Source organism: Budorcas taxicolor, chromosome 10, assembly GCF_023091745.1.
Source record: "Budorcas taxicolor isolate Tak-1 chromosome 10, Takin1.1, whole genome shotgun sequence".
In the NCBI taxonomy this organism is placed as follows: domain Eukaryota; kingdom Metazoa; phylum Chordata; class Mammalia; order Artiodactyla; family Bovidae; genus Budorcas; species Budorcas taxicolor.
Window position 1 is genome coordinate 87,983,691 of NC_068919.1, and position 26,796 is coordinate 88,010,486.

The 26,796-nt window shown below is 42.5% G+C and overlaps 1 protein-coding gene across 1 annotated transcript in view; it reads left to right on the forward strand.

Annotated features, from left to right (window-relative positions):
* NRXN3 (neurexin 3) overlaps positions 1 to 26,796 on the forward strand; it is a 1,753,959-nt gene that overhangs the window by 406,708 nt on the left and 1,320,455 nt on the right. Inside the window, exons 5-6 of the mRNA XM_052647275.1 lie at positions 11,171 to 11,472; positions 17,601 to 17,762. Of these exons, the coding sequence (XP_052503235.1) occupies positions 11,171 to 11,472; positions 17,601 to 17,762 (464 nt within the window). The remainder of the gene's footprint in view (positions 1 to 11,170; positions 11,473 to 17,600; positions 17,763 to 26,796) is intronic.

Here is a 26,796-nt window from a genome sequence, read left to right on the forward strand (position 1 = left end):
TAAAAAATGAATGCTTATATTTCAAACATAAAAGAGAACAGACCCTGTAGTAGAGGATATTATAAACACTGGCTTAGTTATCACCCATATGGAACAAATCTTAATGTTTTGCCATTTTTGCTTTATGTCCTTTCATAAAGACAATCCTGTTGAATATCTCCCTGTTTCCCTTTCTTCTCTCCCTCCCCAGAAGTAAACGCTATGTGAAATTGATGGGTAGATTCTTTTCTATTTTTGTTGCATATGAATAGTGCTGTAATATATAATGATCAGTGATCATTATGTGTGCATATGTGTGCATAAATCAGTGGAAGTAAAATTTATTGGCTACACACAGTTTATACTCATTATTTTCTGTTTATCCTGGGCTGAATGAAGGAAATATTTGGTAAAAGTCTTTAATACCTTGTATTGATTAATTCTTCCCTGTTGATCACCCAAATGAAACTTGGCAGTCTCTCAGTATCCTTTAGTCATTTTGGACTAGTAACCATTTGAGTTCCTGAAATGTCTGTAGGAAATTTCACATAACACCAAATCATCTTTTTTTTTTTTTTTGCTTGTTTTTTTTGATACTTAAAGGTGGAGAATTTCAGCAACAAGATGATTTAGATGTAGACTTATTAAGGTAGGAAATAGATTAGGTCATCTTCCAAGGTTTCTTCTGACGTTACAGTGATGATTTATTATGGGGGACTTTTTACTTGTTTTCATCTTGAATGAAAAGAGAAATTTTACAGAAGTAAGTATTTTAAAATTTCATGTGAACTTAAAAACCCATGTATTGCTTCTGCATATCTAAATGTCTGTTTGAATTTTCCCAAATTCTGTGAACTTTTTGTGACATTTATATTCCTTCCTGAACATTATGTTTGAATACAGTGAGTATTTAATTTAGTTAGCAATTAGGGTTAGTACCACTGTAAAAAAAATCATTTTAGATGATCTGCTTCCTGTTCTGGGATCATTCTGGATGCATTTCATTGTTATTAATTTTGTTTTTATCAAAATTACAGTCTTCCATCCTCTTCTCTCCTCCTCTGTGTCCCTAGTAATTTTTTTTGTCCTCATCAACTCTGTAGAATATAGTCTCACAATGAGATGTTAGGTACTCTGTACAATTACCTTAGTTGTTGTGGAACTTTGATAAAAGATGCTAGTTAAAAAAAATAAACATGCAGCTTATTCTTTGAGGGCTGGGCCAAGGGTGAATGGTTATGTAGGTCTGTGGATATGTGTACTTTCTGTATTTTTTTATTTAAAAACATCAAAACTCAATCTAAAATTTATCTTCAAGTTTGTGACCCTGGTTAAATTTTCACCATTCTATTCACCCATGTCCTTGCTGTAAGTTCAAGAAATGCATCTTCGTAACACAGTGGCACAGAGCTGGCTTTAGTATTATTGATATAATCATCATATTTACTTATCATTGCCCTCATGCAGTTCCAGGTATGTCTGTTATCTTCGAAATCGGAGTGTGAAGTCAGTCCAGGCACTGGTCATTTGAGGTGACAACTGACAACCATAGTGTCCTGAATTAATTGAGGAACAGACACAAGAGTGTCGCTGGCAGTCAGGTCAAGGATCCAGACATTATTTCCAGTGCTGGGAGAGCTGGGTTAGAGAATGTGGCTTTGATCTGCGGTCCTAGTGGGCCTCCTGGTAATTTTCCCCCTGAATTAAACTCAATCGCTCAGCCATAGGTTGAAGAGTTAGAAAACCCCAGGCCTTCCTTCTCCTGTAGGGGCAGAGTCTACCTTGATAGATTTCACTGCATGGGAGAGCCTAGAGGGGAATGCGTGATTATCTAAGGAGGGGCAGAGCTGAAGGAGAGAGAAAGACAAGTCATATGGAAATAGTGACCACCGAATTAAGAAATATCGATCTATGGGTGTCAGACTGAGCAAACGATTGACTTCTCTCCTTGGAGGATTTGAATGGGTAAAGGAGAGAAGGTCCATGTGTCACTCCAAGTGACTGCTTCCTGGAGAGTTGAGGGGAGGGGGATTCTTTCCTGAAGGCATGGGACAGGAAAATGGAGTTCCCTCTACAAGAGAGTGTGTTGTTATGTTCAGTGATGGTCTGACCCACAATTAAAATGAGAAGCTGGTAGTGAAAGAAGTGTAAATACAGTTTAACTCATGTAGATCTGGTGGTTATGGGAAATAAAAGGCACAACATATCACATAAATTATTATCAGTGGGCCGGCAGGGAGATGCAACATGGTTGCTTCAGGCCAAGGCCCCTCGGTCATCTCGTTCTCTCTTGGTGGTGTCTCCTGGATTCCTCTTTACCTCTCTAGGTGTTAGTCCGTCCGCTGGACCTGTTGATGCAACGCACTCACGAGCTGAAGCTCTCCTCTGCTGGTTCTCCAGCCCGGTGCCCCAGGAATATGACTCATAAGGCTCCTGCCTGCAGCTTGAGCCTCAACGTGCCCACTACTCTACCCACACTAAATTTCTCACCATCCCCTGGGCACCCCATGCTTTTCTAATGATCCTACCAGTGAATCCATTGTTTCTGTTAAGTAGAACGTCATCCCTTCTTTTGTATGGTGAACTCTTACTCATATGTCAAGACCTATATCACCTCTTAAACGTTTACGACACTTGTAATCACTATTTTATATGTGCATTAACAATAACAACAGCAGCAGCTAATGTATCTAGGGGTGGGGACTGGGCCGGAACTTTATCTGATTCATGTCTCACAGTGAATCTATGAAATATGTACTGTGGTTTTTCTCATTCTGTAGACTAGGAAAGTAGGAATTAGAGAAGTTAAGTAGTAAGCTGAGGTTTCACAGAGTTAGGTAAATTCCAGGGCTGGCCGTAAAACCCAGGTCTGTCCATTTCAAAGCCTTATTTTTAAATTCCGTGTTATCAAGTCTGCAATTCCCCTGCACTCTGAGCTACAGGAGGGTGCCCTGTTTAATGCGAGTTCATGGCAGGGTCTGGCATTCTAATTTCTTCAGCTTTATAATTTCTCTTCTTCAGTAAAATGGAGGTGAATTATTCCTATTCACACGGTAGCTCACCTGATGCATACTAGGTACCTGGAAATACTTATTCCTTGAATGAATAAACAGAAAATTTAGGTTTTATTATAATACAATTGAGAGCTATGAGGTCTTCAGGATGCTATTAGCTTTCTAGTGATTTCAGTGAAGCGTGATTTTCCCGGCCATTCTTTTGTGGACTCGAGGCAGCTCCCCTCACCAGGATCCTGGCTGTTTATTTTCCAGGTGACAACTTGATTTACTATTTTCCTTCTCGTCACTTTCAAGGAGCATCTGCAGGCTAGTGAGTGACCCAGGCAGCGTGGAAAAGTCCATTTATTTCTCTGCTGTATCTCTCCTACAGTCTGTGGAGAAGGATTAGAAATGGCCTCAGGAGGTCAGGTTTCCCGTGTGTGTTTTCTTTTGTAGTGCAGGATTGCTCATAACAACACAATTTGCTGTCTGCTGGTGCACTCTGCTTTTAAAATACCTGTTTGGGGGGTGTGGCAGGTAAAGGGGTCATCATTTGTCCTTGGTGGATGGCTCTGCAGTTTGGTCTATGCAAATGCTTTGGTTGGCCCTAAAATACATTGTAAGGGAAATGGGACTGAAAGAAGCAAGAGGGCAGTCACTTGTGCAGTCCTTGGTTTCCTTCTTACTCAGCATGTTCCTTCCCTAATTCTAGCAGGAGATGTCCTTGGGTGATGTCTAACAGAATTCCCTCTAGGAAGCAGATTTCTGCTTTTCCCTCATTTTTGCAGATATGGTCCTCTCATAGCCCAACCGCTACTTGGGTGTCTACACATAGCTTGTAAGAAGCCCTTAGAGGTGGAAGTTGTTCTGTATGTTGGATGCTTAGCAGGTTGCATGGAAAACAGAATTGTGTGTGAACAGACTCACACCCATCCACCTTAACTTTTTCCTTTGCCAGCAAATGACTCAGATGGGCATTTTCCCTCAGGGAGACTTTCAGATGGAGTGGAGACGCAGCCCCAATAGTAACGAGTAGAATGGTTGTGGAATCGTGGCCTTCTCAAGGAGTTTATTTCTGGTTTCTGTACCCCCCTGCCTTGGGCTCCTGCCTCTCCCATCCTCCTCAGGGCTTCTTCACTTGGGTAGTAGAATTGCGTGATGTGTTAGTTTCCAACATAAGACCCTGACACGTCTCATTGCAACTGCACCCACGGAGGAGGGACAAAACCCTGCTGAATCTGTGGATCAGAGGAACGGAGTCAGCATGTCAGCCTCAGGACCACCTCCCTTTGTCTGCCAGGGAGGGCAGCAGTAGCTCATATTGTGTTTTGTGGCTCATTAGCTCCAGGGTGGGCCAGGCCGGGATGGCCAGCTGGGGTTATCTTTGCATGACTGCAGAATAAAGTACCAGGCTGTTGCAGAGGCCTATTGAAGGATGAAGAATTCAAAAAGATGAGAGCAGGGTTTTTTTTTTTTTTAAACCTTTTATTTTATTTTGGGGTGCAGCTGATAAATAATGTTGCGATAGTTTCAGATGAACAGCAAAGGGACTCAGACATACATATATCGGTATCCATTCTTCCCCCCAAACTCCCCTCCTGTCGTCTAGGCTACCACATACCACAGCGGAGAGTTCCATGGCTATACAAGTAGGACCTTGTTGGTTATCCATATTAAATAAAGCAGTGTGTACCTGTCCATCCCAAACTCCCTAACTGTCCATTTTCCCCATCCTTCCCCTACCCCTCAGCAATCATTGTGAGTCTGTTTCTGTTTTGTAAGTTGGTTTGTATAATTTCATTGTAGATTCCACATATAAGGGATGCCATACAATATTTCTCCTCCTCCTCTGTCTGACTTAGTTTACTCAGTATGGCACTCTCTAAGTCCACCCATGTTTCTGAAAATGACATTATTTTATCCTTTTTAAAGGCTGCATAATATTCCATTGCATATCTGTGTACGTCATCATCACCTATTCCTCTGTCAGTGGACACCTAGGCTGCATGCTTGTCTTGACTCTCGTAAACACTGCTTCGGTGAACACAAGTTAAAGTGAAGTCGCTCAGTCCTGTCTGACTCTTTGTGACCCCATGGACTGTAGCCTACCAGGCTCCTCTGTCTGTGGGATTTTCCAGGCAAGCATACTGGAGTGGGGTGCCATTTCATTCTCCAGGGGATCTTCCTGACCCAGGGATTGAACCCCAGTCTCCTGCACTGCACGCAGATGCTTTACCCTCTGAGCCACCAGGGACGCCCTTCCTGGTGAACACTGGGGTGCAGGTAAAAGAGGAGAACAGTTTTGCCTGTGTCTCTGGAATCTGTCCTCAGAAAGCTGGCTGCTGCTTCCTTTTCTGGAACATAGCAGGTGCTCAGCTCGGGCCCAGTAGTTACAGCTGCCCCAAAGGGGCTGGCATTCTAACAGGCTCTCCTCAGTGGTATCTAAACATTCCATTTCTAAGGCTCTTTCTCTGATGTGGGTGAAGAGTGTGGTCTCAGTCTGGCTTTTTCCAACCTGCTCCCACAGGGGATTCTGAGTTGAGCTGGCCCCGCTCCCGGATCCCCTGCTTGGGCCCCTGCTGCCTGGGTGCTCACCTGTCATTGTCAGCGGTTTTTCCTTTTGACAAAAGGGACTTCATGCAGTTGCAAGACATCAGATACAGGGTCAGGCACCTACTCCTCCGGGAATTTGAATTCCTGGCCAGGGTGGTGGTGGGCTATGGTGGCAAAAGTGATGGAATGAGAATTGAGAGTTCTGAGGTTTTGGAACTGCTCTAAATGCTTCCAAGTGCCTTGGATAACCTATGTAAGCTGTGTGTCCCTCTTCCTTGCATTGGTGTAATCATAGCAAAGTAACCTCACAGACTGTTGAAGGAATACAAAGGATGATTAAGAAAGCATTTGGAAATATAGAATATTATTAAAAATGGTGAATAGAATCCCCCTTTACCCATTCCTGGGTTTCCCTGGTGGCTCAGATGATAAATAATCCACCTGCAATGCAGGAGACCTGAGTTTGATCCCTGGGTCAGGAAGATCCCCTGGAGAAGGGAATGGCAACTCACTCCAGTACTCTTGCCTGCAGAATTCCATGGACAGAGGAGCTTGGTGGGCTACAGTCCATGGGATGGCAAAGAGTCGAACATGGCTGAGCGACAAACTTTCATTTTTCACTTTACCCATTCTTGACCTGTTCTCACCCGAGCCCTTTCTTGCCCAGTGCTGTGTCCTTGCCCTCAGATTTTAACCTCTGGCCCTTGGCTTTCCATGGCTGCATTTGGATCTAAAGTAGCCAAACTTTGGCTTCTTCCTGTGGTCTCCAGGTTTTTAGAATCTCTGTCTCTCAAGTCCTTAGGTTGTCCCTTCTAGGAATCTTTGCTTCCATTCTTATCCAGTGAAATGCAAACCCCACTAGACTATATCAACATTTGGGATGAAGCAGTTTCAGGCACCCCCTGGAAGAGTAATTCAAATGTGTTTTCTTCTTTTCACTGGGCCCTCTGCCTTCAGCTCTGATTTCTTTCCAGTTCACTCTCAACCCATCAGAAGCTGGATTGACTAATCTTATATTTAAAAAATGCAAATCAGACCCTCCATCCTCTCAGTAAAGTTAGGCATTGGTTCCTCAGGACCTTTAGAATAAAGTTCCTATTTCTTAATCTCACAGCCTAAAACATCAAGCCATCAGTAACTACAGGCCCGATTCAACAGAGATACGTATTTCTTTACACTTCTTAAGTTCCACAATTTAAAAAAAAAATGCTATTTTCATCTATTTTGGAATTTCTCAGAGAAATAGTTATTGATATATAAATCAGTAGTTGGATTTTTTGGGGGGAGAGAGTAGAAAACAGAACTGACTAAATGCCTATGAATGCTATGTATATATCAGTCCTTGGATTAATAAGTCATTTGAAAGATCAGTGCTTTATATGTCTATACAAACTGATTCAAAACCTCGAGTTATACTTATCTTGATGGCATCTAGTGTTTACTCAATTGTACACTTACAAGTAATGGGCAAACGATTTGTTGTCATACAGGGTTGAGCTCTGCTTTTCATGCAGTGAGAGTAACATTTTTATTTTAACACTTATGCAATTGATTGTAAACTTTGGAGTGATGGAATCTAAATGAATCTACACAGTCCATTAGCCATTTCAGCACCTACCCCCTTGCCAAGCTGTAGCTTTTGGCTAAGCTATTGTATGCTGTGTTGCATAATCCCCTGCATTCATTTTCTCTACCTATTTAGCCTGAATACATGCAAGGTGACTGCATTGTCTCTTCAACCTCCTTCTCGGTGTAAACACTCACTACAGAAAGCAGATTTGGGGGCAGTATTACATCTTTCGAATGGAGAGTTTGGAGAATTGAATTGGCTTAGAAATGTGTTTGTCACTATTTGGGTTTGCACCCTTTAGTTATATTCACTATCAACTTAGTATGGTTTTCAAGGTGATAAGAAAGGGCTTGAGCTTTAGCCACTGGAAGGGAAATGAAGACAGTTTGGGCTCTTAGGAGAAAAATGTCAGTTGTGAGAGTATACAAAGGAACAGTTTCTTCCAGGTCCTCAGTCTTTCTCCTGGCAAGCCCCTGGTTTGCTCTTTTAAAGACTGGGTCATGCAGTGCCAATGCCTCTGCTTCCTGTAACGATAAAGGGGAAAGGAGCCTATGAATTAAAAATGAAATGATTTTGCTTATCTAGAATACGATCCAGGCGTAGCTTTCAGTGGTCTACTCTTCACTGACATGTGAAGGCGATACACGGCATCTGGGGTGACATCCAGCCCAGAGAAAGGGTTAAACTGGGGAAATTCATCATTGAATGAAGAGAGTTGGAGCGTTGTGAACTGTTGCAACAGTTTTCATTGTTGTCGTCGTCGTTGTTTAGTAGCCAAGTCCTGTCCGACTCTTTCTGGCCTCATGGTCTCTAGCCCACCAGGCTCCACTGTCCATGGGATTTCCCAAGAAAGAATACTGGAGTGAGTTGCCATTTCCTTCTCCAGGGGATTTTCCCGACCCAGGGATTGAACCCACCTGTCTTACTTGCCAGGTTCTTTACCACTGAGCAGATATTTGCAAAGTAATATACTCTCAAGCATGCATACAATTTTCATTGATGAATTTGCATGGGTATTAGCATAAATATGTGTGTGGTTTGCATAGTTTTTTCTCTCATTTGTTTTATTTCTTATTTATTTACTGTGATGGCCTCTTAATGATGTCATTTTTCTCCTGTGGTCTTCTATATAAAATGAGCTCTTTAGTTTTAAATACACTGATTCCAGGAGGAAAAGAGAAACATTTCTTTTGGTGAGAAAGTGTGATTTACATGGGGGTAGGAAGAATAGGTCTCTCGCTTAGTTTATTCAAGGTTTGGGGTGGTTTGTAAAGCAACACATGGCTCAGTGGAACCATTCCTTCCCTTTGAGCAGCAAAATAAGGGCAGGTGGTAAATCCAGAATGAAGGGCGAAAGGAAACTGATATTTGGAGAAAAGTTTAGAGGCAGCAGAAGCCCAGAGTAGGACAAACTGTCTGGTCTTGGGCAACTAACTTATTCCTAGTCATCAGTTTCTACTTTAATAAAAAAAAGAATGTTTTAAATCAGGCAATCTCTAAAATCCTTTATAGCTCTAAAATTTATTACTTTGACAGACTCCTTGGTCTAATTATGTGAAAAATATTAAGTGCCACATAGTATATTAAATAAATCCTGGGGCCTTGCTGTTCTTTGTCAGGCCTTTCCCCTTTGAAGGGTACTCCATGATTAATTGAGGCTTCTCTTTACAAGCCCTCCTTTCCTTGCTCATTTATCCCAGTCCGCTGGGCACACAGGTGTAACTTATATGTTTATAGAAAACACCCACCAATACACCATGTTGGGTGCCAAGGACAGGCATAGTAGTTGGTTGTGCGCACCTTTGCGTTGTTAGGAAGAGAGCTTAGTGGAGATAACTGCATTTGATTTGCCATCTTTTGCTGTAAATCAGGGTCACCTCCAGTCTACTGCACAAAAGAGCTTGTCCGGTTGAATTCTGACAAAACTATTTCTGCAGAAATGGGAAGAGAGCTAATGAGAGTAGGGCACTAGGGGATTAGATGGATGGACCTGTTTCAAAGATGTGGTGCCAAATATCTGCTCTGATTTTGGGGGGGTCTCATTTTGGTAAAGTGCATCTGGCATGGGTTACGTGCTGAGTAGTACTCACTACTTAGATGTGTACGCAACACCACGGTCACTTAGAGGTGGACAAGTCCCTTTTGCTTATAGCAGTGTGTGTGCAAACAGAAATGTGCAGGTGTATACATATCCCTGAGGCCCTCTGGAAGATACAGGACACAATCTCTTTTTTCATTCTTTGGAGTGTGACATTGAGTTCACATTTTAATGATGTGGTGATGCTATGATGAACTTAATACTATATATTGGGTGGTCATCTCTTCACATTATGAAAGTGATGATTATCTCATGATAAGAAAATATTTATTTGATTTTCCTTAAGGAGCTTACCAAGGGCTATGATGGTTGATAAGGATCCGAGTTAAGGTGAATTAGCTTTGGTTAGGTCTAGATGGAAAAATAGCATTTCCTCAACTTCACTTTGTAGCCCCACCCTACCCTATCCCTCTTTAAAGGGAAACTGCATATCTAAATTTGTATTATCGCTCATTTCCTTTTATTGAGAGGTACTTTTGCCCAACCCTGATACGAAGTTGTTGTATAGTGTCTACGTCGTATCCCATACTTTATGAGCCCATAGACTGTAGCCTACCAGAGTCCTCTGTCCGTGGGATTTCCCAGGCAAGAATCCTGAAGCAGGTGGCCATTACCTTCTCCAGGGGATCTTCCCCACCCAGAGATTGAACTCTAGTCTCTTGCATTGGTAGGCAGATTCTTTACTGCTGGGCCACCAGGGAAGCCATCCACTCTAAGTGGGGTTGCCAGACAAGAGGACAAATGGGAGTGTGCATGCTGAGTGTCTAAGTTATACATCAACAGATAATTAAATCAAATACTTTCTATCCTCTTGCCTAAAAAATAGATCCTCGAAACTACTCGCTTAAGCCAGGTTTACATGTAGCATTTCCAGATTGCTGGAGTGCTGCTTCGGGAAATATCCGCATAGGCAGAGCCTGCCCCTCTGGTTGGCTCTGTGGCCTTCACCCCTTCTCAGCTCCATCGCTCATTACAGGGGTCCGGTATAAATGCACATGGGTTCCTTCACCCACATGGCCAAGGTCTGCGTAGATCTGTACAAAGAGTCCCCAGGGCTAGTCCTCAGACCTTGAGGTATGTACACTGGCAAGCATGATTTGCCTTCAGAAAGTTGATCCAGGGAAGAGGCCTGCACAAGCCCTGGGAACACACTTGGGGCTCTTTCGGTAGCAAATTATAGTTCCCCAGTGTCTAGAATACGGTCTTGAAAGAGAGTCTGGGTCCCAGTGGGATACCATGTTGGCTCTGTGGACCCCTGGTCCTATGGAGAGATGTTCCATAGGACAGTCTGACCAGGCCACCTCAAAGACCTTCAGGGAGTGGTCCCTTGGAATAAAAGGGAGGCATTGCTGTCTAGTGTGATATCAAAGCATATTGTCAAAGTCCGTTCTGTTCCCTTTTCCTCATCTGCTCAGTCATTTCCTCAGGTTCAATCTCCTTTTTAGAAACCCAGTCCTGTTCCACTGGACGCAGGACTGTACCGTGGAAACCAAACTCAGCCATGTTACCGATGGATAGAAATTAGAGCCAAATCTTTCAGGGTAATTGATTTTTATTTATTGGCCAATAAAAGGTACCTGGAGCTAAAGAACGCTCTGTCAGAACAGTTATTATCCATTCTAAACCAGCCCTTTTACAGGCATTGAAAAGCCGATATTGATGCAAAAGCAACATAAGCTTCCCTTGACCGTTTTGCATGAATTTTCCCTTTAGTTTCTTCTCTGGGAAAATTTGAAGGCAAGGCAGCAAGCCTTCCTGCATCATCGTTTTAGTCTTCTGCCCTTGTGTGAACCCACAGCTTCTCTGCTCGTTCCCCTGGTCCTTAGATACAATCCTGTGGAAGAAGTGTTGTCCTGGCATCAGGCCCCTGGCAGGGCCAGTGCCCTGTAGGTGTGCATGCCCTCTTTGGTATTTGTGAAGACCAGGCTCCTGCCAGTCCAGTGCTGACCGCTCTCCCCTTTTCTTTCCCTGCAGCTCGAGAGGAGAATGTGGCCACTTTCCGAGGCTCAGAGTACCTGTGCTACGACCTGTCTCAGAACCCGATCCAGAGCAGCAGTGATGAGATCACCCTGTCCTTTAAGACCTGGCAGCGGAATGGCCTTATCCTGCACACGGGCAAGTCGGCTGACTATGTCAACCTGGCTCTGAAGGATGGCGCGGTCTCCTTGGTCATTAACCTGGGGTCCGGGGCCTTTGAGGCCATTGTGGAGCCAGTGAATGGAAAATTCAATGACAACGCCTGGCATGATGTCAAAGTGACGCGCAACCTCCGGCAGGTAATGGCTGAGGGCAGAGAGTGCCTGGAGGCTCCTCTTAGGGGGCTGGGGAGGGAGCGTGAAGTAGGTGATGGGTTAGGTTCCATCGAGAAGGGTAGAGGTACCATATGGGTGTGCATTTGCCAAGCTTTCTCCCAGCCTTTACAATTTCACAAGGATAATGATTAAAATATGTTTCTCCTCTTACTTCAATTCTCCATGTGTGCTTGTTATTTAAGAAAAAAAATTCAGTTGTATAGATAATAAAAGTTATAAATACTTTTCTTTTATTCTGCTTTCTTTTTTTTATCATCTTCTTGATTACATTTGTACCTTGTATTATTGTTAAATTCAGTTAGGGACAGCATTTTATTTCTATAGCTTGGTAGATTTTCCTCTTTCTTTGAATGTATGTTTTGTTTTTTAAGTAAGTTAGCCATTGCCACGATGCCATAATTTTAATTTCTTCCAGAGAAAGATTTTCTTTTTCTCATCCTTTTGATTTACCAGCCCCTCACCAATTTTTTTTTTCATGTAAATTTGTATATTTTAATTGAAGGTTAATTACTTTACAATGTTGCAAAGTAATTCACCAATATTTTTATTCCTTAATTTATTCTTTTGGTTGTTGTGTTAACCTCTAGCCTTGGAGGGAATTAGCTGGAATCTTTCTGAATTCCTTTGTTTCTCTGTTCCTTGCTGCTACTTTATTGCCCCTTTCTCTACCTCTGAGACTCTTCAGTTGACTAGGAGGCCTGGAAAGTGGAAGGACCCACATTAAAAAGTCAACTTTGGAGCAGCCTTTCCTGGTTCTGTACGTGCTTGAGAACTCCCATCGCTTGCTGATGCTAAGCAGGCAACTCCGTCAGGTGACAACACTCTCAGAAAACCTTAGCCAAGTAAAGTTGTTTACTGTTCATAACTAATAATAATAAAACGACAGCAACAATAATAATATTTCACCAGCCCACATCAGGAAAAGATTAAAATCACTTCCTGTAAAAGTCAAGGTCTGTCCTGAGACTGCGTTTTCCAGGTTCTGTTTTTTCTTCTTGTGAATTTGTCATTAAACCCAGTTGGACAGCATTCATCCTTTATTAATCAGAAAGCATTATGTAAATTTCAAGAAGGTGCTTATCAAATTTTCTTCTGCAGTATGATTGATTTAATGCCTTCTGTAAACATGAAGGCATAAGAAGTGACAGGTATTTGCATATATTTTCTGTTTGATAAAAGTGTAACTCCTTCGTAACGCTAAATAAATGGAGAAGGCCCACCCACAGCAGAAACATACAATTTTCGAAACACCCATTTCCACACTTAAGCATGTCAGGGAAGCCCCAGGTTGGCTATTTTATTTTATCTATGGTGCAGTTGCCAAATCGTAAGAGTCCCCAGACATCCTAATACACACAGATCGAATATTTTTGAATTACCATTTAATATTTCTCCTGCAAGGCCAAAGAATTCTATTGCTGACATTTTCTCTCATCGTTCCCCACCTGCACTTACAGGGGAGACCCTCTCAGCTGCCAAGAGAGCCCAAGTGAAATGTCCATTCGCTAACATATAAGGGCTTGAGATGTTTGAGTTGCAGAGGCTAGACCAAAAAGTGAAATAGGACCTATTGTTGGTTTCCACTGGCCGGTACACAGTAACGCCCTTCTGGCATCAGTCAGTGGAGGGGGAGATTTTCCTGTCCTGGGCAACAGAATCCAGTTGTATTTCTCACCAGCTGCTCTGCTTCTATATCTTTCTCCCACCCCGCATGCTTCCTTGCCATTCTAGAATGATTTCAAATAGCCAGAAAAGGCTCACTTTCATTTCTACTAAAAACACTTCTCTCAAATAGAGTTGGGCCCTAATTCAGTCCTTTACACTGAAATGGGGACAGACCAGACTGTGATTCAAATATGGGTTGTGCTCTTTGAGTCTCAATAAGCAGAGAAAAGCCATGCTGGAGGGTTTCTCTTCCAAGTTCTGAGCCCCAGCTCTACTCTGTGCCCTTGGACAAGCCATTTAACCTTCCCACTCCAATTTCCATTTGCGAGATGTTGATTGCAACCCTCCCCAGCCATGTGTGGTGGCTAAATATGCAAAGCACCTTATGTTCCAGGAGGGTTATGAGCTCATCTGTGGTCTGGGTGCTAGACTCGGTGGGACACGCACATGATTTACAGGCCGAGCGTTCTGTCCGAAGGTGATTGCCTCTGTCTGTCCTTAAGGATGTAGCTAAGAAGAGCTCTCAAGACAAGGCTAATGAGGCTGGAGGGTGTTGGGGGCATTTCTTGGCAGAGGGAGCATGAATCTTTTTGATAAAGTGCACCTAAATTCAGACCTCGCTGAAATTTGGACTGAATTTTGCATCCAAATGCAATTTATTGAAAGAGGAAATACCTCAGAAAAGCAGAGTTGACTTTGCAAATAGAATCCTTTCAGCCCTGAGTCATCTCAGATGATTATTTTTCCCATAAAATACACTTATAACAACTTTTTGAGTTCTCTAGGATACGTTTGAAGGAGTGGGAAGCCCTCGTCTATTTCAATTAAATGTAATCACTTCATGAATATTTGATAAGCTGATGGCAGCCATATCTGCTTTTTTTGTAAGGGTGAATGGCTTATGTGGTAAAGGTTGACCTGAGGAAATTTTACTGGAATTTCCTTACCAAATGGAGCAGAGCTTTTTCCCATTCTTCCTTCTTGGTCATCTACTCGTGGTTCTGCTTTGGGGCTAAAGTCAGTCAGTGAAAGTGTTGTTTGCTCAGTAGCTTTTAGGTTAAGTCAGGGCCAAATTCGGGCTTCCCAGGTGGTCCCTAGTAGTGAAGAACCCGCCAACCAATACAGGAGATATAAGGGATGGAGATTTGATCCCTGGGAAGATCCCCTGAAGGACGAAATGGCAACCCACTCCAGTATTCTTGCCTGGAGAACCCCATGGACAGAGGAGCCTGCCAGGCTACAGTCCATAGCGTTGCAAGGAGTTGGACACAACTAAAGCGACTTAGCGCACAGGGCCAAATTCAGGTACTTGATTGAGAGTTCTGAGTAATGAAGAGAATATGGATTATTTGTTCCAAACCATCACCAGGATTAGTACCCAAGGTAGTAAGGAGTTTTTATGGGTTTTTTTTTGCTTTGGTTTGGTTTTTGGTCCATGAAGGTCATGACCATCACAGGACTTGCTTGACCTCATTATGCCACTTTAATCAAACCTCAAGCATAAAACTGAGTTACCCACCTTTATCTACTCCAGCTTCCCAGCTCAGGGTGCACTGGCAATTTAACATTTGAAAGCTGTGAAGAAGAGACTAATCATAGGGCTTCTGTAATCACGTTTAACCTGCCAGTCCTCTCTGCTACCCATGCAAGAAATTGCTTCAAAGCTTGAAAGGCATTCCTAACGAGGAATGAGGGGAGCACGATGCCAACAGTAGACATTCCAGCAGAATAAACCAAATAATGGCATCACTGGATAATGATGAAGACTTGAACTATTTTGACACATTCTAACGACACAGTTACTCTAACCCAAGAGGGCAGGAAAGAGAAGAAAGTTCCCCTCCTGCCTCACAAAGGCACCCCAAGTCAAGGCAGTTGTGGATCTTTAACTTACCTCTGGAAACGCAGAGTGAGCTACATTATATGGCCTTCATCTGCCCGATGTGAACCGGAAACATTCTAAGCTCTTTTGGTTCTTGGAGAAAGTCATGATTGTCCATGCATGTAGTCAGAGTCAGATGTGAAAAATAAAAAATCCCCAAAGGACGGGTATTTCAGCTCTATTTATCGATTTACCGAAGTTGAATGATAAACTTTGGGGGTCTTTTCTTTCAGGAGAGGTGGATTGTATATGTGCTGAGGGTGGGAAGGGCGTGGGGGCAGTGTTCATTCAGAAGAGCCCTTGGAAAGTAAGTATGATGCTAATTCCGACCTGGGTGAGGTCTGATCTGGTGGTGGTTTGGAGAAGCGGGGAGTTTCGGACGACAAGGTGGGCTGCAGCTCCTTGCCTGGCTGCGAGCCGGGCGCCAAGGTTTTCCATAGAGTCCTGGTCTCATTGTCTTCCCCCACTCTCTTTTTCTGTGTTGGGTGCCTTTTTTTTGAAAAACTAACCCAAGATCATTCATGCAATGTGTCATTTTACTAACCGACTAATGTACTAACACCCTAACGACTCATCTTTGTTTTTAGTTTTTTTAATTAACAATCGTTCTGTTCACAATTTTTTAATTTCCTTTCTTCCCCCTTTTCCGCAAAGCACTCAGGCATCGGACACGCTATGGTAAACAAACTACATTGTCTGGTAGATATCATTCTTATTGTCTCTTTTTTTGGGTTTGCCGTGTGTTGCCCCCCTTTTCCTCCCCAAACCTCCCTTTTATCCTCTTTAGACTTGTTTCTTTTTCAAAATTTTTTGTTGGTGGTGTTGAATGAAATACAAGCCTTTCTTTTTCTTTAAAAAGAAAATGGAAGGGGACGCACCTGTCCTGACAACATTTGGATGACTTTGGTCGGGATAGTTTCCTTTTCTCCACTATTTTTTTTTTTCCTAAAAAAAAAATTTTTTTAAAGAAGTATGCTTTGTTTAGCTAAATTCATTTTGTTTTCTTATTTTGCAACTTCTAAGTTACAGACTAGGGGCAACTGAGATTTCTGGTGAGGACTTTCTTCTCTCCGTGTCTTCCTACCCCCTCACTCTTCCAACTTTCTTCCTCCCCCTGGCCCCCAAACTCCTGAATCCCCCTTTTTTCTTTCCCTTTTGTGTGGCCGTGGCTGCCACAGGTGATCTGGGGAGGAAAGTACTCTGCTTCCTGTGTTCTTCCTTTCCCTTCTTGCTCCTTACTTCCCACCTCGGCCAAAGGGAGCTCCGCCAATTGTGTGCTCCATACAAACTCTGCATGGCATGTTCCTGTCTCGTGAATTCCCCATTAGCATCAGAACCTGTCTCCTCATTTTCCTCCTCGCCACTAACAACCTACCAGTCATCAAGCCCACACCACTTTATTTTCTCTCTCTCTCTCTTTTTTTTTTGTCTCCACCCTTCTTTGTTCTCCTGTCATCCTTCATATATTTTGGGGTTGGGTTTGGACTTTTTCTTTTCTTTTTTTTGTTAGTAAGGGAGGTGGCAGGCACGGGAAAGATGACCCTTTGGTGCTGAGTGTGTTTTCTTTCCTCACTTCCATCTTGTTTTCCGGTTGATTTAGTGCATGTAGGTGTGAAGTGGATTTTGGTTCTTTCCTTTCATTCTCTGCACCCGGTCCCATGCCCTTCTCTTCTGTTCTTCTGCCTTCTATCTTGGCTCCAGATAAGTTCCGCATGGGTGTGTCAGCGAATGGTGTGTGCACGCTTTGGGGCCTCATCTTTTCTCTGCACCCTCTGCTCCTTTCATGGATGTTGGGTGTATGGGTGCTATTTCTTTCTGGTGGGCATTATTATTTATTTATTTGGCTCTTCTGCCTCATCATTCCTTTCTTTTTGTTAGCATTGCCTTTTTGGTTTGGGTCATTTCTTCCCTGGGTGGTGGTGATGGCAGTCAAGGGAGGACAGGGGTTGATGTCCTGGGTAGTCCACAGCATGTATCACCCATGACTCATCAAAGTCAAGACCCTTTTCCTTCCCTCCCTGAATGCATGTTTGTCAGTGTGGTGTGAGCCCAAAAGGAAACAAATTTTAAAAAAAGAAAAAGAAAAGAAAAAAAGAAACAAAAACCATCAACAACCAAAGGCCAACCCCCTAACAAACCCCATTGTCTAACGTCTCCTTCGCTGTTTCTCATGACCACCGTAAATTACAGTCATTCAAAAATAAGCCATCATTCTACCAATGAACCGAGACAAGTGATGTCGTCTGAGGATAGTTCCATTTTCTAGCCTGACTGAAGAGGGCATTGGGCAGAGCGAGCCGCTCAGCTTGGCAGTTCTGAGAAACTCTCCCGGGAGTCTGCAGGCAAATGCCGGAGGCTTGGGCCACAGGGAGGCAGACCAGAAAATGGAACTTGGCTGCACATATCAAAATCAAACCAAAATTAGAAAGAATACCTCACCCAAATCTTAATGAAAGTGATGCCACAGGTAGGGCAAGCCCCCGGATTGTGACAGGACCTTAAGGTCATTGTTGGGATTTCTTTTGTCCCTATGTCCCTCCACCAGGTGACCATCTCTGTGGATGGGATCCTTACCACGACAGGCTACACTCAAGAGGACTACACCATGCTGGGCTCAGATGACTTCTTCTACGTGGGAGGAAGCCCAAGTACCGCTGACTTGCCAGGCTCCCCCGTCAGCAACAACTTCATGGGCTGCCTTAAAGAGGTGAGTTCACCCATTCTGACTGTCTAAGCACAAATGAAATTTCTGGTTCAATGACTCAATCTGTCCTCTGATCTATGAGGTCAAAAGTTGTAGCAGAAAAGACTCTGGACTTGAAAGTGGAGGCTCCAGGTTTTGATCCCAGCTTGGACCGGTTACAGGACCATGGGTTTGCCACTTAAATACCCTGTGATTCTGTATGCTCATCTATCTAATGAATCACCTGATCCCTACAGGTAGCTGTGTTTCATAAATGAAATTAAATAGCTCAGATGAAAGGATTTTGAAGTCAGAAGGATATAGACCTGTGTAAAGTTTGATTTTGTACTTTTGACTCGGCAAATCAGGAAGCCTTAGCTAAAAGTGGCTCCATTTACAGTTGTGTGTCTTGTCTAAAACATAACATATGTATTACTTTACCTTTGCTGAGCTTGGTGTTCCCAAGAGTCTCATTATTTGAGATGAAGAAAAATTCTCAGAATGTAATATTAAGGCCCAGAAAACTGGTTTTTCCTTTTTTTTTCCTCCTGGAGAGCTAGCTAGCTGTGAGAAAGCAGTGGGGTTTTGCCATTACTCATTTATTACTATTGTAGCTGATATGTTGAGACCTCTGTCTGAGAGCAAGGGAGCTTGAGTCGAGTGTAAGTTCAATCTCTAAGGTCAATTGTTGAGGCAAAAGGAATCAGACTTGATTTGCTGGATTCTTTCAGCAAACTGTGTCATCAGCACAGCGCACTGCACTTTTTTTGTTTAATCTAAGCTAAGCTTGATTGCCTAAGATATCTATACCATTCCCCTGGGGAAATTCCTTGAGAAGCTAACAGTGTTGTTTCTTGTAAATAAAGATCCCTTGTGACATGTTATGAATCTCCTCTCAGGGCACATGTTTCATTCTTATTCTGGTTACTTGAAATTGGTTGCATATTAGTCACGTATGAGACAGCATCATGCATGGATTCACTCATGCCACTCACCTGTGAGCTGTGTCTAGACAGGAGTTGCATCTGTCATGCGTGGCATAGAGCAAGTCCATAATAAGTATGCATTGAATGGATGCGCTTATCAAATAATCATCATTGGGTACCTTTTTTTTTTGGCTATAACTAAATATAAAGGCTTTTTGTAAACCATGATCTGCATATTTGAGGAATTTATAATGTGGGAAGAAAGATGAAACTTCTAAGGGAACAGTTACAGTTCAGGACACTGTGTGTGCAGTGCCACAGATGAAATGCTCTAACTGAGTAGAGGAAGCAGATACATTTTAGGTGGGAGTCAGCATTGGAGAAGAAATGATGTTTGAGCTGGGCCTTGCTGCAATAAACCATGTGTACATTGAGAGTTAAGATAGAAACATGACAGAGGCGGGGAAAATCCAAGTACAGCTGTGTATTGTTCTTGGTCTGAAGGAAAAATGACAGGGGAGAACTCATAGTGTGTTCTCCTCTCTGCTGGACATGATCTAGCCTTCTGCTGACCACGGGGACCACACAGGTCATTCCTGTCCGAATTGCGGTAGACAGCACGCTTCTTCCCTGGGATTTACTCCCATTTGAATAGGATAAAGGTATAAACTTCTCAGTGACTAATGAACCTTGAAAGAGTCTTAAACACTGTTAAATTACACACCATTGGAATTGCCCTCTCCTCAGAAATAGATGGGTATGTTCTGTTTCCTCGTTGGTGGCTCAGGAATGAATGAGGCATTGAGTACTGTGCAAGAGGGCATCAGTTTATGTAGTGAAACAGCCCTGAACCACCTGGAGTCTTTCCAGGACAGCATCTAGGGGTGGCCTCTAGGACTCATCAACCCCCTTAACTGCCGCCCCCCGCCCCCCAACACAATTATGCTTTTTGAGACAAGGAGCAGTTTCCCAACTGCAAATCTATCAGTCAGTCAAGAAGGATGCCCCTGAATATTTTGAAACAAGCCTCATAAAAGTATGAAGATATCTCTGATGGTTTTATCCATGGAGAGCCTAAAGTAAATAAAATATACACACACACATACCATCGTCTCCATGTAGAGAGCAGACAGCGTCAAAAGTCTATGAAAAGTAGCACTTAATAGCTTAAAAATTAAAGATACTTCTGAAAACCGGTGTCAATGACAGAAATAAAAATAACATATTTTATTTATGTGTAAATAAAAATATACACATCTTAGCTAGTAGCTAAGCAGAACTTAAAGCCAGATCAAGTCAGAAGGAATTCCAAAACAGTGAAGGAATTGGTAAGCAAAACTAGAACTTAATGTAAAATTTTGCCCCATCTCTCCTTTGCATATATAAGATAGTCTTTCTAAGAGACTTGGGAGGCTTTTCATTTGTCTGAGTGTTTTAAACAGATAACTTTGAGTCTAATGAAATCCTAGCATATTCTTTCTTTCCATTTAATTATTAAAATTCAGTTTTCTGTGGGCAGGTCTAGTAAATTCTTGTTCTTGGCATTTCTTCTTGACAGTTTAGTAAACAATAAAAGCTCCCAGCTATGTTGGGGCTTTGCTCCTTGATAAATCCCACTTACCCACTTCCAACTATTTTCCTTTAGGACAGTCTCCAGTTATTTTCCAATTTCTTCTTCCCTTCTATATCTCTTTCTTCCCCTTTCTGTCATTTCTGGCCATTTGTGGTTCTAGGAGCTGGGTGCTTTTATGTGTTTTTGTTTGTTTCAAAATGGGGACCTGGGGAAGACACTATAGGAATTATCTTTTGGACCATTGATAGTTTGTAGCACAAAGTTGCTTTTCTCTTTGGAACTACAGTTACTTTACTCAAAGTTAAGTTCTGGCTCCACACTTGGGTCAAAGCATCTGTGGATTTCACCTGTGTGCACAGCTTCTAATTTGATACCAGCGTAAAAGCATGACATAATCCAATTATTGTGTTCTACTTTGCACATCCTAGTTATCAATTCAAGGTTTGTATCCACTTAAACATCACAAAATCCATACTTGTTCCTCTTCGTGTTCTTGTGTTTTAATGTGTCTGTCTCACTTTTGTTCTTGCCGTGTCCCCAGTTCCTAGAATGGTTCTTAGCACCTAGTGGGCTCTCAATAAATATTTTCTAAATGAAATCACATATTTGTAAGTAAAGAAAAAAAAAAACAAACAAAAATCTTTAGATAAATGCTCTTAGGCACACTTGACTATGCGACTTTCTTGGAATCATTAAGGAACATCCTAGCATGGCAATAGTCGAATCTTTCAGGAACCTGCCAGCTATCTGATATGAGATAAGTGTTACATAGAAAAGCCCAGCATGGCTAAAAGAAATACGTTGGCACCCCTTCTGGGAAGAACAGGATTGAAAAGATTTTGAGGAGGCATCATAGTATAAGTGAAAAGAATGCCAAGTTTGAAAATCAGAAAACCTGGTTAGGAATTCCAGCTTTCTTACTGCCTGTATGGCCTGGAGTAAGCCACTGATCTTAATTGAGCCTCAGTATTTCCTAAGTCATAACGTGGAGATAATAAGACGTCTGTTGTGTTCTTAAGAACGAATGGGATAATGTATGTACAAGTGAAACCATACATAAATATACAATGATGTTTTGCTACAATAATTAAGGATTATGTAATGATTCTTATAAAAACAGTTTGTGAATATAAATGTAAGCACAAGTGAATATTCATTAGCACATGCAGTGTCTGTATTTCCCATATTTACCAAGTCACCGTTTGGGGAGAGCAACTTTATTCTGAGATTTGCCTTTTACTAAAATTCTCTTCTTTTCACTGAAATAGGGATCGTCCATCTCACCCACACTCAGTCTTTACCTAGTCTGTTGCCTTTGGAAATTTATTTGACACCTATCAATCTCCCTTCCTTTAAAATGTGAGCTCCATGAGGACAGAGGCCTCATCTGTTCACAGATGTTTCACTAAACACCTAGAAGAGTTCTTGGCTTAAAATTATGCATTCAATAAGCATATCTAGAATGAGTAAGTTAATTAATGAGCAGACCTCATGGAGCTCTCAAATCTGAATTTTGGATCCATAGGCATATGCTGAAAACCTACAGTATGCCAAGGATATGCTAAGATACAAAGATGCATCAGAATCCTTGCCTTAGGGGACCTCACAGTTAGTGGGGGACACACAGATATATTTTCAAGAAAAAGCATTTAATGCACAAAAAGAGACATTCCCAGGTGCAGTGGGGCTGCTGAGAAGAACTTAGAATATCACGGGGTTCAGGAAAACTCTGGAGGCGATGATGCCCAAGAAGAAGCTTGAAGACAAACAGAAATGAACAGGGAAAAAGTGATGCTCTGGGTTGCCGGGGCAGCATGAGCAAGGGCCAAGAGACAGAGCAGATCGTGGTGTCTGGGCGAGGAACTTGCAGATGGTTTGCCAATGTCCAGGAACAAAATACAAGATCTGGAGTTTTGACAAAGTATCGGCAGAGTTAGTTAGGGGCTAAGTCATGCTCTGCCCTTGGACTTTAGGTAATGGGGAGCCATGGGAGGATCTGAAGTAATAGAAGGACATGGATTGACAGGTTGTCCATCAGACTTTACATTCCCTGAGAACTGGTTAGTCCATCTGCTGCTTCTGCTTGATTTGCCTCTCTCCCAGGGTCCTGAGGAGCAGTCAGAAGGCTAGTCCGTTGGCTTTAGCCCTGGGTGAGGAGAGTGCATCTCTGGATCTTCAGGTTTCTGCAGAAAAGTGCTTCCTTCGGACTCCCATTTCATTTTCCAGTGATCTTCCCTGTCAGGACATATGTTTATTCTTTCCTCCATCCTTGGCATTCCTGAGCTCTTGTAGGATGAAGCACAGGGCAGGAGAGGAAAGCTAAGTTCAGTGCTGAGTTTCAGGGTCAGCGTCTCTATCATCAGGACCAGGGGGCCAACTCAAGCCCATCACCCTTTCCTCCTGTGTTGCGGGATCTGGTCCTTTCTTCCCCATCCTCAAGCTGTTACCTCTGCACTGGTATATTGCTTCTCCGTTTGCCTCTCTATTGCCCAAGGGGAAGCTCATGCAGTGCTGAACCCTCTGAGATCAGCCAGTCTAGCTCGCTTCTCCTTTCTGATGGCATCTCTAGTGGGGAGGAAGGAAAGCAGGAGAATGGGGAAAAGTTAACACATATTTAAAGGAAAAAGGATTGGGTAGACCGTCATTGTGCACATTACATTCCACATCCCTTTGTGATTATTAGCCATTTAAAACTGAATGGGATTTTGCAGCCAGAGATAGTCTCTGAACAGATGATTAATGGTTTAATCTGTAATAACTTTACATTTTATAGAACCCTGATAGGAGTCCACATCTGGTGAGCCAAGCTATTTAAGGCGGTGTTAATTCTGTTAATTGCTATACATTTATTTGAATTGCTAGCACCTGCGGGCTTTGGGATAATGTGTTTATTGTTGCTTTTGAAAAAAGAATATACTTATTTTATCTAGTCTCACTGTCTTTTGCTGCTATCTATTATTTGATCACAATTTTTCTTATGGTTTTTCTTTTGTCTTGTCCTCTTTTTACTTCCTATACCTTTCCCCGTACCCCATTCTCATTTTCCTTAACTTTATGCTTCTCAGTCTCTTGTTTTGGTATCTTTCATGATTTCTCAGGTGATGCTAACTCATTCTGTCCATAACCAGGTAAATTTAGGCCATGGCATTGGGCCTAAAAATTCCCTTTTCCCTAGAGTCAGAAGAGGTTGGAAAATGAGAGGAGGGTTGGCTTTAGGAAGCACAAATCCAGGTTTTGAGTCTTGCCTAGACTTGCTCATTACCAGCTGCAAGACTCTCAGCATGCTACTCGACTGCTCTCAGACTCAGCTTTTTGTCAGATAATAATTCAGGCATTTTTACATGGGGGGGCAAATGTGGTAAAAAATGGAAGTACTTAGTAAACTGTAGAGCACTGTGAAAATGCCAGTGTAACTGTTTATGTTATTAAATGAAACCAAACTCATCTGTTTAAGGAATCACTTGCTGCTCTTTGCTGTTTCTGCAACTAATAATAATAACAAAAAAGACAGCAGAAGATGGGAGAGTCCAATTACTTTAATAAAAAGAGCAACTGAATTAGAACCTGGCCACCAGGTCCATTTCTGGTACTGACTGGAAAGCCATAACTCCTCTGTGGACACCCATGTCTTGATCTGTCAAATGAGGATTGTTATCACTGTCACACCAAACATACCCTACTATGGAGCCCTTCTAATGTAGAAAGACAAATTGGATAGCGACACAGAATTTATTTTCTTCCTGTTAGGAGGATATGCAGAAAAGAAGGGTATAGGTTTGGAGGAAAGAAGGCTTTGGCAGAATGGAAGGGCCGATAACAAACAGGAGACCGAGAGGAACAAGATTCCAACAAGGGAGAAAGAAATAGAGACGTGAATCAGAATCTGGGAAACTGGAAGAAAGCAGCAGCGGAGGACACGAAGGAAGAGACACTGTCTCAGGAGCTGTCTGTTGGGTTGACCGTAGAAACTGCCGTTTTCCTGGGTTAAAAAGTCAAATGTTGACAATGTCATGTGATTCAGTGCAAGAATGAACGTTGTGGACTTCTCCAGTGGTCCAGTGGCTACGAATCTGCCTGCCGATGCAGGAGACGTGGCTTCAATTCCTGGTCCAGGCAGATCTCACGTGCTGCAGGACAACAAGCCCGTGTGCCACACGTACTGAGCCCACACCTAGAGCCCACACACCGCAAGGAAGAGTAGCCCCCTCTCGCAGCAACTAGAGAAAGCCATGCCCACCAAGGAAGACCAAGTGCAGCCAAAAGTAATCAATAAATGCATTAAGAAAAAAGAATGAAAGCTTTTTTTAAAAAAGAGAATAAATTGGATCTTCTTGAATTAGGGCTTCCCTGATAGCCCAGTTGGTAAAGAATCTGCCTGCATTGCAGGAGACCCCAGTTTGATTCCTGTGTTGAGAAGATCCTCTGGAGAAGGGATAGGCTACCCACTCCAGTATTCTTGGGCTTCCCTGGTGGCTCAGCTGGTAAAGAATCTGCCTGCAATGCAGGAAACCAGGGTTCGATCCCTGGATTGGGAAGATCCCCTGGAGAAGGGAAAGGCTACCCACTCTCTGGCCTGGAGAATTCCATGGACTGTATAGTCCATGCAGTTGCAAAGAGTCAGACACAACTGAGCGACTTTCACATTCACTGAAAAGAGATTAATCTCTGGATTACCAGGAGCTGAAACAGGCAGGGGAGAGAATGGCATACAGTGTCACAGAGGAGGAGCTGAAACCCTGGGCTACTAGGGATTCATGGTGAATGTGGGGCTTATGTCACAGAGGAGCAAGGTGTGAGCACTTAGCCCAGGGTGGCTGTAAGAAAGCAGTGAGAGGCTGAGAAAGAGTATCCAGAGGGTGAGCCTTCCAATACTTAGTAACGCAGTGCTGTTAACAAACAAGGAGAGGCTCTTCAGTTAATGCTAGGAGAACATGTTAAAGAATGGTTTGCTCCTTATAATTGATGGGCTATTGGTGAGAACTAAGATATGAAAAACATTTTTTAAGAGACCTGATACTCACTTTCCCTTATTTCAATGACTGTTTTCTTGATTTTTATTCTCCCTTATGTTCAGTCCAGTGATTTAATTTCATCAATTCCTTCCTGGCTGCCTTGGTGAGCATGTGAGCTCCCAGTCCGTCAGGAACTTCCATTCCTCTGGCTGGAGTTATTTTGTTCATAGCTGGACACCTAACCCAGTTTGTATCAGGGACAGATATTCAGTTTCAGGACTTTGTATCTTGTAGGGAAGTACTTCTCCTTCTTTTGAGCTCCAGCTTGGGATGGTATAGAATTTGAGCTTCTGGCTACCATCTTGCCACCCCATTGGGACTAAAAATGAAGCTAGAATGGAGAAAAGCAGAGCTAAAAGATGAGGGGAAACTAGGTTCTGGTGTCATTTTTGAGACCCTGGATCAAACATTGTTCCACCTAGACCATCCCTGACTTTCTAGCCATCGTTGAACACGTTCCTCTTTTGTCTAAACCAGCCTGAGCTAGATTTTCTATCATTTGCAACAGACCTCTAAGTGATGTGAAAGAATTCCTTACTCCTATTTTACCCCTGTCTTCTCTGATAAGAAAATAGGTCTTTGGCCAGGAGAAGATTAAGTTAGGAAATTCAATATCAGAGCTTGTTAAGTAGCACCTAATTGCCGTGCATTAATTTAAATTTCTTGACTTAGATGAATGATACAGAGAGAATTTGAAAGTAAGATTTTTGAAATCCAGTTGATAGTTTTTGAGAAACTGTAGAGAATGGAGGAGGTTCCTAATGACGAAAGATGGAAAAAGTGTATATCCTGCACACTATGGGATTATGAGCTTCAGTGGTATTTGAGGAAGATTTTGAATTTCCTATTGAACAGAAGATATGAGCCCACAGAAGAAAAAAAAGAGAACTGTAGTAATTCAGTAAAAACAAACCATATAAGGCTAAATTCACAAACATTATTCAAAATTGATGCTATGCTTAAAGCTCAGAAAAGTACTGTGGACCTAGCATTACTAAATATCAGCAAGGCATTTGACAATACACTTTGTGATATCCTCATCAACAAGATGGGAAAAGGGATTGGATAGAAGAGCTATTCAGTAAAGGAGTAACTCTTGAAATACACAGCCGAATCCTGGTGAATGGGTCTCACATGGAAGATTCTGGTGAATGTCCACTGGTTTTCTCACTCAGCATTTATATTAGGAGCTTGAGGGAAGGTAGGAGAGAATGCTCATCAACTGTGCAAGTGGCACGGAGCTGGGAGGATAGAAGTTATGTGCCTATATGTTCTGAGACTGAATTAATAAAGGTGTGAAGACAAAAGAGATTTCGGTTCTATAGTATAATTGATTGGCTGAGAGAGTAGACTTTGTAGCTAGAGTTCTGGTCCCACTGTGGCATGCCAGGCAAGTTCCCTAACCCTCTTTGCACTTTACTTACTTTTTGAGTGGGGAGAATATACCTACTTGATAGGGTTCTTGTAAGTATTGACTGAGATAATAACTGTAAAATCCTTAGCACCGTGTCTGGCATACAGAGAATGTTGGGTAAGTTGCATTTATC